This window comes from Cataglyphis hispanica, chromosome 11, assembly GCF_021464435.1.
Source record: "Cataglyphis hispanica isolate Lineage 1 chromosome 11, ULB_Chis1_1.0, whole genome shotgun sequence".
Lineage (NCBI taxonomy): Eukaryota > Metazoa > Arthropoda > Insecta > Hymenoptera > Formicidae > Cataglyphis > Cataglyphis hispanica.
The window spans coordinates 7,277,620-7,290,519 of NC_065964.1; the positions used below are offsets into that span (position 1 = coordinate 7,277,620).

General features: G+C 27.0%; 1 protein-coding gene across 3 annotated transcripts; it reads left to right on the plus strand.

The window, feature by feature from the left end:
- The first annotated feature begins 2,448 nt into the window (after positions 1-2,448).
- On the plus strand, positions 2,449-12,787 carry LOC126853033 (PDF receptor). Of its 3 annotated transcripts, none has more exons than XM_050598413.1 (15): positions 2,449-2,572; positions 4,281-4,519; positions 5,152-5,259; positions 6,978-7,141; positions 7,663-7,766; positions 8,398-8,542; positions 8,931-9,033; positions 9,321-9,441; positions 10,193-10,271; positions 10,602-10,687; positions 11,147-11,327; positions 11,689-11,806; positions 12,002-12,098; positions 12,244-12,290; positions 12,370-12,787. In XM_050598413.1, exons 2-15 carry the CDS (start codon positions 4,438-4,440, stop codon positions 12,414-12,416), a joined length of 1,482 nt encoding a protein of 493 aa, XP_050454370.1. In that variant the 5' UTR covers positions 2,449-2,572; positions 4,281-4,437; the 3' UTR covers positions 12,417-12,787. The 3 variants fall into 3 exon arrangements, with proteins under 3 accessions (XP_050454370.1, XP_050454372.1, XP_050454371.1); XM_050598414.1 differs by lacking the exon at positions 2,449-2,572 and adding an exon at positions 3,815-3,937; XM_050598415.1 differs by lacking the exon at positions 12,370-12,787 and having other exon boundaries at positions 12,158-12,291.
- Positions 12,788-12,900: the final 113 nt, after the last annotated feature.

Genomic DNA, 12,900 nt, shown 5'->3' on the forward strand with positions numbered 1-12,900 from the left:
CAATGTCGGTGTCCTTGTATATACATTTCGTTTAATTAACATTGAGAAATAAATGTAACAGGTATGGGATTGAAGATGTCCTTTTGTTACGTAAAGTTAACGATGGTATCGACGGAAATACCAACGGTCATACCAAGCTTTATTTCATATTTGGATTGACGTAAAAATGCCATAAATATTGTTTGCTTTTAATAATGGCAAAGTAAAAATGGTGGAAGAGCAATTAATGGTGTTCGACAATAACGCATAAACGTAATGCGTAAAATTTAGTAACGGAAGAAATGTAAATGTGAATTAATAAAAAAATATTTAATAAAATTAAATTTAAAAAATATTTAAAATAATTTTCTCTAATTTATTTTGCTTTTTTTCTGACACATTGCGCGGTATAGATGTTGCCGAGGCTGTCCCGAATGTTTACTACTAATGTGTGCGATGTACCGTGTACGAGAAATATATGTAATTCAGCTATGCAGCACGCGTTAAATGAAGGCAAGTGACATTTCCTATGTTTTGTGCAATCAACGGATATCCGTATTCAATTTGTTCCTGTATTCCTATTGTGTATTATTACAAAATGCTTAGCGCTCTAAAGTAAATACAGAAATTTTTTTTATATTTGCGAGACACTAGTTTCGTGGAAAATAACTTGCATATGAATTTATAAACGATGACATTATTCAGTAGTGAGAAATATGGAAGGAAAAAATATCTCTTTAGATATTTAATGGACATTTGATGATGGACATTTTTTTCGATCTGTCTTTGTCACACAAACTGACGTTTATTCAGAAAATTCTCCTGTATAACACAGACGGATATTATTCATTAAAATACCGTCTTTTTATTGTTCAGTTTTGTAGGATCATTATGTTGCATTTACCGTGCTTCCTTTTCTTGCACGATAGTAACTGAATAGCTCGAAGCGATATTCATTATACACGTGTCATATTATGTGAGCATGATACGCGTTCGCGCGCGCCATTTCAATAGGATCGTTATTATAAATGTCATGATAGTCTTATATGACTTCCTGTTTTGTAAATTTCATATAACAATGTAAGATGTAGATACATCTCATTCCGTTATGTGTAGGTTGCTTCTGTGCAAAATTTATTCGCGTCATTCGATCGGCCGAGAATATTTGAATGCCGAGAAAAATGCTAAGATCCGATAATAAAAATGGTATTTGATGCCTGGATTATTATCCTTTTTTTCTTTTGTGAACCATCGTGCGAACGATAAATAAATAACTCAACATAGACTCCTTTATTGATATAAATAAAATTGCAGTCTTGAACAAAAGAAATTATGATAATTCTTTTACTCTCTCATTTCGAAGAGTTTAAAGATATTGATTGTTAAACATGAAAATAAAATATATTATCAAACAAGACATGTAATAATATTTTTGCAACTGTCGGATTTGAAAGATTAATATAGTAGACAATTTATCTTTATAAGATTAAAAGAACTGATTAAAAATAATTTATATATAATTTAAAAAAAAATTTATAGTATTTATTTAAAGTTCTTTTTTTTTCAACTCGATTTACACCGATTTACACTGTCACAGATCGATGCAAAATAAGAAATAACAGATGAAATTTTTTCATAGTATATACAATAAGTACATCTTTTCTTGTACGCTACATGTTTGACATAGGATGTACTTGTCAAAAATATGACACTAAATTTCCTGACACGAAATGTCAAAAGCATAGAAAACCGCGCAAAAAAAGTTATATATATTCAAAACTTTCAGAGTTGAAAGCACCAGCAATAAGGGTAGTAACACGTGATTGGTGAACATCTGGACCAATGATGAGGGATGCTGCGTCGCGGTTCGAAATGGTAGAGAGAAACGCGATGCACAATTCGCAAGTGCGAAGCAGTTGGAAGCAGTCGGCGCGCACCCTCTGAGATGTTCGTGTGTTTTTCGGTCTTCAAAGATTCTGAAATAATTCTGTTCTACAGAGCTTATCATTAATACATGACAATCTTTACTTTAAATTCAATTGCAAATTATGAAGTCAACAATTTCTGTGGCTCAACTTTTTTGTGAAATCTAATCTTGCTTTCGTACAATTAATGTTAATATTTGATAATAGAAATTGATATAAAGTTATAGTTTGAGTTTATTTATTTTTAATTAAAACGCAGCCGTTAATTATCATTTTTAATTATATGATTGTTTCTCCTTTCTTCTATATGATTTGATGTTTAAATTAAAGATTGTTGCTTTACGTAAAATACAAATATATCTACACGATATATGACAAGATAGTTATGTGAAATATTATTTTAATTTTTATTTTAAATACCATAGCTTTTTTACTTGTTTACTTATCATAATGAAATTAATAAATTATTAGATTATATCATTTTATTGAAAATCGTTCTTATTGAATTAAATTATTAAATATATTATTCAATTATACAACATCAATATAAGTTTTAAAATTTATACTTTTCATTAGAAATATTTCGAAGATTGGAAGAGCAATTTGTGTCAAACCGGGACTGACTAATGAATACTTAAACTACTGATGAGAAAACAGCGAAGATACTAGTAAGGTCTCACTCAGCATATAAAATTATTATAATAAAACAATTATGATAAAATAATATCAAATCATATTACTTATATAGTTATATTAAAAAATTGTGTGTGTGATTTATGTATATAAAACATTTCTCAAATTAATTTCAATATTATTGATCGTATTTCTTAACGAGAAATCACAATTTTCTATCTCTAAAATTAAATAATATAACAATATTAATTTATTATTATTAACACAATTGTCATATATCAAATACAACAATCAAATAATATCAACAATAATTGTGTAATTAATCATATTAAACTTGTTTATTTATTTTGAGTGGAAATTTGTGTCAAAGTAAATTGCTCGTTCATCATTTCTAAAAGCAATTTATTATCAACGATGATTCTTCCGTATCGAGTTTAATTACAAAATCATATTTGACATCTGAAGATTAATCATCATGGTCGAAAACACTCGCGTATTTCTCTTGCGAATAAAGCGGAAGTAATTTATCTATAGAAATCCCAGAGCAACTTGTGGATATGACATCAAGTTCCGAAAATTAGTAATATAGTACTAATAATTCTACATTTGAAATTAAACTTGTTCAATCCGCTAATATATCACATAAATTCATGACTATAAATATGTAGAATTTTTTATTATTAAAGATTATCTTTTTATCCAGCCTCTCGTTATCAATTTTATACAAATATTGAAGATAATAGAATTACGAACAATATCTAATTATAAAGCTCAAACTTTGTTGTTAACTAGAATTCTTATTAATTATATTTAATTAATTAAATTCATGATGTGCTTTTACATGTATATATGTATATATATTTGGTCTAAATAATTTTTTTATTTGTTTTTTTACACTCTAATATTTTTCGTAGCATAAAAAGATTAATTCAAAAATAGTTATAAAAAAGCAGGTAAAAAATATTTTTTTTATTATTGATATATTCCAACTAATTGTAAATCCTAATTTAATTAACTGAATTTTATTACGTTTGTTAAGTTTTATAAAGATACGTATTAAATCATATTAAAAAGATTAGAATATAAATACAATATAAATAATTAATTATAAAATAGTTAATTTATATATTATAATTTATATATTATTTATATATATTTATATATTATTTATAATATTTTTATATGCTGATTAATGAAGCTATTCTTTCTGTTACACTCTTGATATGACGCCGCTGATATTGTACAAAATAATAAGATCATGACAGACTTTTGGGACAGCATTCAAATCATTAAAGCTATTTTATCGCAAAGAATGTATTAATTCTGGGCTTGACCTCTTTCACTTGAAAGCTCAATAGGGTCATGCATATTGATATATTGACATACATTAACTAATTTTTGTACGTGTTTATGCAAATAAATTATTTTATATTTTTAAACCTAGCTTAAAACAATGTATTAAAACATAATATATTATTACAAAATAATATATTAATATTGTGCTTCTTTAGATAAGATTCAATTATGCATTATTATACATTAATATGCATTAATAACATCAATAAAACAATCTTGTTTTAACATTTTTATGTATTATCTCTTCATAAAAAAATATTAGACTCCTGAATACGCGAAAGAGAAGTGAAATGACAAATTAATTCAGAGAAAATAAACACATTTTTTTTTTTTGCAAAAGAGCGAAAAGCAGAAGTAATTTACTTATATAGTTTTTTATTTGAAAAGAAACGGCGAGAAATGTAAAGTGAGGTTTACAAAAGTAACAAAAAATCAAAACGGGAGACGAAAGACTTTTTACAAAACACTACACTCCATTGACTATGTGGCAAATACCGGAATAAGAATGTAGAGATACTGAGCAAAATGAACTGTTAAAAGAAAAATGGATCTGGATGTTAACGGCAACAACAATACCCAAGAATTTTGTGATACTCAGTATAAACATTTCGTCGCACCATATGGAGGTATGATCTTTTAAATTATCTTATTTTTCTTGTCACAATCACATTTACACATTTTTTTATCTTCTGAAAAAAAGCGAGTGTTGAATTTTTTATTTTTTCTACTTTTACACTTCAAGTACAATTTATTCAAACATGTGTCGTTTTAATTATATATATACATTTTTAGTTTTATTTATAAAAAAATGTATTTTGTATCACAAACGGAAGATCATTTTTAACAAATATTTCATTTCGACTTTATCAAATCTGAAATGATTACATCATCAAATTTTTTTGCAATAATAAAAAATTTTTATGCTAATAATAGAATTCACACTACATGAGTACAAGACGTAATTTTCTACAAAACGTATTTTTTTTTTATAAAATACAATTTTTTCTGTAATGATTTTTATCTAATTGAACATTTGACAGTATTATGCTACCATAAAAAATATATTTTTTTTATTAATCATATAAATAATTTAGTTAAATTATTAATTTTATTTATATTATTAAAGAAAAATTATTATGTTATCTTCCGATATGAAAGAAACTTAATATCTTAATATCACTTTTAACGTTATGTCAATACCGCAAAAGGAAAAGAATAAAAATAACATATATGTTCCTATTTGTTCTATATTTTACAGAATTTTGGTGCAATCCGGTATGGGACTCGTTGCTCTGTTGGCCGCCGACAAAAGCTTCGACCACAGCGAAACAACGATGCCCCTTTGTGGACGGATTCGATACGACTAGTAAGTAAATACAATAGAATAGCTTAGAATAGCTCTTGGATCTCAATATTTTCTGATTTTCTATCTCTATATATATATATTTAATTTATTGAAGAATTCTCGAATCGATAACATGTAATAATTATGAATATTTGTAATCGTTTATCGAAATTTCAAGAGTTACTATTTAAAAACGATTTTATTAAAAAACATGCAATAAATAAAATATATAGAATAAAAATAAACTTTTATTTGATAAAATTATTGTCAAAAATTTAAGATAATATTTTCTATTATTTTTCAAATATTTATATTATTAATCAAAAATTAGTATTTAATATTATCAGGTCTCAGTATCATATATAGATCCTTGATAAATCAAAAATTTCAAATATTGGATAAGTTTCCAAGAAACAAATGTTTGGTTAATTTTCAAAGACTTTTATAATATTGAAATTTTAAAAATTAAGTGTTTACAACACTTTTCAAACATATTTTATTTTAAGTTTAACAGAAGCACTTTATTTGAAAACTTTGAAAGCGAGACAGTCAAACTCCAAGATGAATCGCAATAGTACTTCCTCTTTAACATGAAATAGGTATAGCATCGTTTTTGTGCTCAAAATAGAATGTAACCATAATCTTGAAATTGTTATAAACAAATTTACATTGTCATAAACTGTCAATGCATTAATATATTTTACGTAAAAAAAAATATAAATAAAATATAGATAATAAAATAGATATTTTTTTTATATTATAATCAATTTTTTTATTTTTTATTTTTTACTTTAATTATGCTGTGCTTATTGGAAAGAAAGTATAATAACTTTGATTCTCATTTTTAACAATTCTCAATATATTTAGTCAAAATATTTAATATTAAACATAACTAAATTTAGAGATAGTCTGTATCATCGATGCTGCAAAATAATAAGTGCGAGACTATATAAATGCATCATAAGATCAGTTTCATGAACTGTCGATATTATCTCTGTTTTCTTTTTTCTTATCGCGAACAAAGCATGTCTACATCGCTTTTATTCGCTAATGCTTTACCTCGTTTATTTTTCTTTAAAAAATTGAATAGACAATGATGATAACAAAGTTTAAAATAATTTAATGCTTTTAAATTTTCAAAATGTAACTGTGTCTCAGGAAATTCTTATAGTCAGCCGCGTGTGATGAAAAAAATTTATTAGAAATTTCTGAATATTTCAGAGGTACAAAGTAAGACTTTAAATTTCACAAGATAAAACTCATGCGAGCGTAGCGGGGATGAATATCGCGATATCGATTTGGTGAAATATCATGCACAGACAGCTTAACAGGAATCTTAAAAGACGATTTGCCTCGTATAGCAGAGATATAGCACTATTCCATTATGTCATTTCACATGCAACATGTTGGATGGTATGGGTATACTAAAGCGATTCGTCCTCCAATTTTGCGAGCTTAAAAGAAATCTTTAAGACGATAGTACACGTGAGGGTCTCCTCTATTTCCTCCCTCATCTTTCGAAACGTACATTAAATATGCCATTTCTTATCCATGATGTACAATAGAATACATTTCTAAATATAAAAAAAAATTTTATATTATTTATTTTTTAGATATTGATATTTAGGCGTAGAGTAAATGAAGATGTTCGCTTTTTCGTCGATGAAATGGAAGTGCAAAAATATAAAGCGACATATATTTAGTTTCCAATTTTTTTTATATATTTCATATCTTTTCAGAATCCGTGGAAAAGAAATGCGGCTACAATGGACGTTGGGAATCACAAAATGGCACGAGCACAAATGAGTATTTATCTATCGGTTGGGCGAACTATACCACTTGCTTACCACCAGAAATGCTGCGGCTTCACTACAGAGTTTACAACAATAATGTCGATGGCGAGGTAAGTATCATCCAGAGATTGTGACTGACAGATCATAATATACGAATTTTTGTGATTAGAATAAACTTGGAACAGTTGCACAATATGGAATCAAGTATAAAAATGTGTTTTTCTTTACAAGCATATATTATATTTTATGCATTATAAATATACATAATTAAATATCATGTAATTACAAATATAATTCATTAATTAATCCGCCTCTCCTCAATTAAAATAAAAAATATATAATAATCTAACGTTAAGAAAACTATTGTGAAAGAAAATATTTACTTCGAAATAGACGCAAAATATAGATGCGATTAAACACGAATATTCTGAATAAATATAAAAGTTTTTTTTAGATATTTATGGCATGGAAATGATGACTTAGTTTCTGTTGATAACTTGCTATGCTAAAAAATTCAATGAATATTTCCTTACAAAAAATTACACAAGCTTTTACGATATCGATAAAATGCAAATTTTTCTTCATATCAAAGCACAAATGAAGTTTGCTATCTTTTCTCGCTTTTTTTCAGATGAAAATGGAAATAGCCGAGAAGACTCGTACTTTGGAGTTTGTTGGTCTTAGTATTTCTCTGGTGGCTTTGCTTGCTTCCCTGCTGATCTTCTGTAGATTTAGGTTGTTTAAAAAAAAAACTAATGTTTTATGTGTGAGAAATTTAGATAAAAGGCAGGCACTGTCTATTTTTTCAGTTTTTTTTAAGCAAATTTTTTCTAAGATAGCAATACATTAACTAGGTTTATGTAACAAAATTCATCAGTTTCCCTTAGATAACAAAATCTAACCATTTTTTCGGAAAAGCAGCAGTAATTTGCGCAAAATGTGTATCTGTTATGAAAAAGTTTTAGTAATTATTAATATATTAATATATTATACACATAATTATTCTTTCCATAAAATGGAATGTATAATAGTGAACATTTTTCTGAGAAAATTAAATTTTTAATTTATTTAAATTAAAATACACATATACATATATATATATATATATATATATATATATATATATATATATATATTTGTGTTAAAATTATTTATTAATAATTTTACACAGACATACAATATAAACAAAATCTAAACACATATATATATATATTTGTATATACATATTTGTGTGTATACATATAATATGGAGTGTATTTAAATGAAATGTAATTATGTTAAATGCAGCACAGAGACTGAATATTGTATAAATTTATGCGGTAAAAGAAATAAATTCAAAGCTATTTGCGTTGATTGAATTTTATAGGTCATTACGGAACACAAGGACTAGGATCCACAAGAATCTTTTCCTTGCTATGATTGTGCAGGTGCTAATCAGATTAATATTGTACGTAGACATCGCAATCTTTCGAAGAAAGCCGCACAGCGTAAAACGAGGAATAGGAAATACCGTAAGATACGAGATAAGATTATTTTATTGTTATATAATCTCATAAAAAAAAAAGATAAAATTCACAATTATTTTTTCGAAATCTTCTTAATAGGAATCTAAATTTATGAAATACATTTACCGTATCTCTATCACAATATTTTCCGATAACGTTTTGTAATTAGAAGAGCAATTTTCATATAGTTACGTTCTTCGATGAAAATAAATTTTCTTTAGGAAGCGCGAGTAGAGGATGCAATTTCAGGAAAACCACAACTAAGTCGTTCCAGATCGAATAAATGCATTATTAAGCACTCAATGTCATTTTTCTTGGTTTTTTCTCAGAGTACAGATTTTGTATAATTTATTCTCTGCTCTCTCGTGAAAAGCGGATTTATGTCTTTTTTTAGCCAGTACTATGCGAAGCCGCTTACGTGCTCCTGGAATACGTCAAGACCGCGATGTTTATGTGGATGTTCATAGAGGGTCTATTTTTGCACAACATGGTGACTGGTAAGTAACCATATTTACACATTTATGTTCCCCATAAGAGCTGTGTTAAAGCTTTTTCAAAAATATAAACAAAAATATCTTTAAAAGAAAATCGTAAACGACTGCTAGCTACAATACACAAGTTAAAATTTTTACTATTCTTTTTTAATTTTATATTCATAAGCAGGCCAAAAAGATTAAAATAAAATTATTGATTAAACAATTAACAGTTTGAAAAAGTCTTGCGTTTAATTTAAAATTGATTATATTACTTACGCTATTGCATGTTAATGATTACGATTTTATAGTGACGGTCTTCCAAGAAACATCTTATTATCGAATATATCGATTTGTTGGATGGGGATGTCCAGTGCTGATAACTATGGCTTGGGCTATCATTATGACATTTTATTATCATCCGAAATCAAAGTGCGTTGATTGCTTGATTGTTAAGAATACATAAAGCCAAGTGTGTGTCATCACTATCGAATTGATTATGATTAATCATGGACATATTGACAAAAACAATAATTTTTGCAATTCTCTGTATCTTTATACAGGGTATCCTATAATTTGCGCATCACCTCTCGTGTACATATAAAGCACGTTAAATTGGATAGGAAAGGTCTGTTCGTTTCGTGATTTTCACTACAATTAATAAAAAAATTAATTAAAAAAGATAGGCCAATCCGTGCCTTACACAAGCGCGTGACGAGAAGAGATGTCTGTACTAACGTGATACTAGCTGCGCGGCGAAGCGATAGGAGAAGGCTACGTACAAGCTGGTAGAACATCTCTACACTCTCTCTATCTCTAGCACCTCCTACAGAACTTTCCTATCCAATTTAACATGCTTTACATGTACACGAGAGGTGATCCGCGATGTATGGAATACCCGTATAATAAGTTTTAAAATAAAATTCTGTTAAACTAAAAATCAATAAGAAATTAGAATTGAATTAAAGAATATAATTTTATTATCTATATATTTATTACTCCAAAGTTACTTTGCAAATAATTTATTTTTATTTGTTACTTACTTAAAGATTATTAATATGTTTTTTAAGAAAAATAAATTTTATTTTGATTTAAAAAAATAATGGTTAACATTTGTAATAATTTATTTGATAGTGATGCAATACTTTGTAGACAGAAATACTACAATATGTCAAAATATTAGATTTATTAGGTGCTGGTCAGGATACAATTTATCATCCTATTTTTGGATCCTTGAAGGGCCTAGATTTGCGGTTATATTGGTAAATATTTTTTTATAACAAAATATTTATAATATAATTTGAAAAAGAAATAAATTTTACTTACTTGATGTAAGGCTTGTAAGCTACATAGATTTATAATTAATTGTTCTACATTGATTAACTTTCTTAATTATGCAATAAATAGAAACTGTAGCATATCCAATGTTTAAAATGTTTAAAATAATTAATATATTATTATGCTAATAATTTTTATCTCTAAAGAAAAACAAAACGTAAAAAAATTCTCCACTAATTATATTAAATAATTAATTAAATTTAATTGCTAATAAATAACTATATAATTCTGTCATATTTATTTTTGTTTTTTAGCTCAATTTCTTATTTCTGCTAAACATTATAAGAGTGCTCGTAGCAAAGCTACGGCAGAGTCACACAAGCGAAATTAAACAAATACTGTAAGTATAAATAAATAAGCAGGAATTTAATATTTTTCAGGGATTAAAGAAGGAAGAATTTAAAAAATGTCTTTTATTCTTTAAAGTTCTAATTACTCGCAATCTCTCATTGTTATTGAGAGTAATTGATATTGCGCTTGCTTAATAAAAGAGCTTAATTATTTTGCTATTTAAAAATTATATAAACATGTAAATATCTAAAAAAATAAAGAGTTTTGTTTATATTATTGACTGATTGATTTTTCAATATATTCGAACAATACTTTTTTAAATTTGCTATTTGTTACCCGAGCAATTTTAATTGAATATTTTATATGCTCAATCTTTATTTTTTTTTTAATTTATATGGTTTATTATTATTGGCTTGCATTTATGTTTACGTTTTATTAAACAATTTTGTTGAACAACTCTAACAATTATTATTAAATTTCCTAAAAGCGATTTTTTTGTTGTTCGTAGAAAAGCCGTGAGGGCAGCCGTGGTACTTTTACCATTATTAGGCATCACTAATATTCTCTTTATGATTGAGGCCCCATTGGATAATGTGAACAAGTTTGCGGTATGGTCGTATTCGACGCATTTTCTGCAATCATTTCAAGGTCTCTTTATCGCAACTCTTTATTGTTTCCTTAATGGCGAGGTGAGTGAAAAGCTCGACGTTTGGAAACATTACATTAATTTTATTTCTAAGTTCTGTTATTTTTTCGAATTATTTAGAAATAAATATAATTGTAAGTTGTATATATGTATTTATTAATGTCTTTGATAATGAAAAATAGCAGGAAAATTGTGTATGTATGCATGTATGATAAAAAAATTGAGAATAGGGAATAAAAGTGAAAAGCACGCACAGTCTAAAAGACACTCCGTACAATCATTTATGAATCTGTTTTATAATAAATGTATATATATATATATATATATATATATATATATATAAATAATTTTATTATAAAACTTATTTATTTTTATGTACAAGTTTTATATTTTTCTTTACTTAGGTAAGATTTGTTTTGGATAAAACTATTGCCGTTTATCTCTCCCTAAGAGGGGGCAATCTGCAGAATAAAAGACAGTCAACTTTTAATAGTTGTCAGCCTCATCAAATAACTTCGATGGGTACGTGTGAAAAAATTAATAAAAGATTTTGACACGAATATATCGATATACACAGTACATAGAGTTACGTTCCAATATTTACTATTTTTACTAGTTTTATTATTTTTTTCCACAAATATTGGTGCATGTATTGAACAATCAAACGCCGACAGAGAAATCGAAATTGATAATTTGTGAAACATGCATGTGCCACAGTGATCGAGATGGAGGAGACAGAAACACAGTCCGCTGGATTAGCAAGGCTGTGCTGTCGCGGCGGAAACAGCCTACCAAATCCGGATCGATCTATCGAGTGAGTATAATATTAATAATAATAATAAAAAGAAAACTCATCATCAATCCATGATTTAGATTTTTCGCTTCTTAAGTCTGAAACATCTTGCATGTAATTACATTCTTGCAATTCATCAAGACAATCATGTTATGTTGTGTTATAGAACACAGGGACAAAGAGATGAGAAAATTGAATGCGCAATTTCTCGAGGTATTTAATAGCTGTATTTAGTTTAACTTTTCTAGCGAAATCCGGATATTTTTGTATAAAAAGTTGTGCTATGTTTTAGGACGATCATCTAGCAATTGCGCGAATTCCTCGGCATCCTTGCAATAAGATAATCCTTAGAATTGGGGAGTTGCTGATGTTTTGTTTGGATTTCCGAACAAACAAAATAAATTTTTATTTATCTCAGATCGACAATGTGCTTGATCGTCAGTGATTGGTATTTTCTTGTAAGAATTTGTCTTCATATATGTAAAATGAAGCTTGATGTTCAACAAATAACGAAATTTTTAATATAAAGAAACGTAAATTCTAAGGCCTAAATTCTTTCTTGTTATCTAAGCCGGTAGTGCTCAAATTTTCTCGAATGAATGATGATATTAAATGGATGAACGTGTTTAAAAAGTTTGCTTCTTTGTGATAATTAAAATGCAATGTTTAAAAAAAAACTTAATAAAAAATATTAATATTGTTTATATTGTTAGATATTTATTACATTATCTTTAAAATATCTAGAGAAAAGAAAATGATGTATCAATATCTTAATCTTAACATCATGTCACTCTCAGTATCATTACGGAGATAATTATGAAAT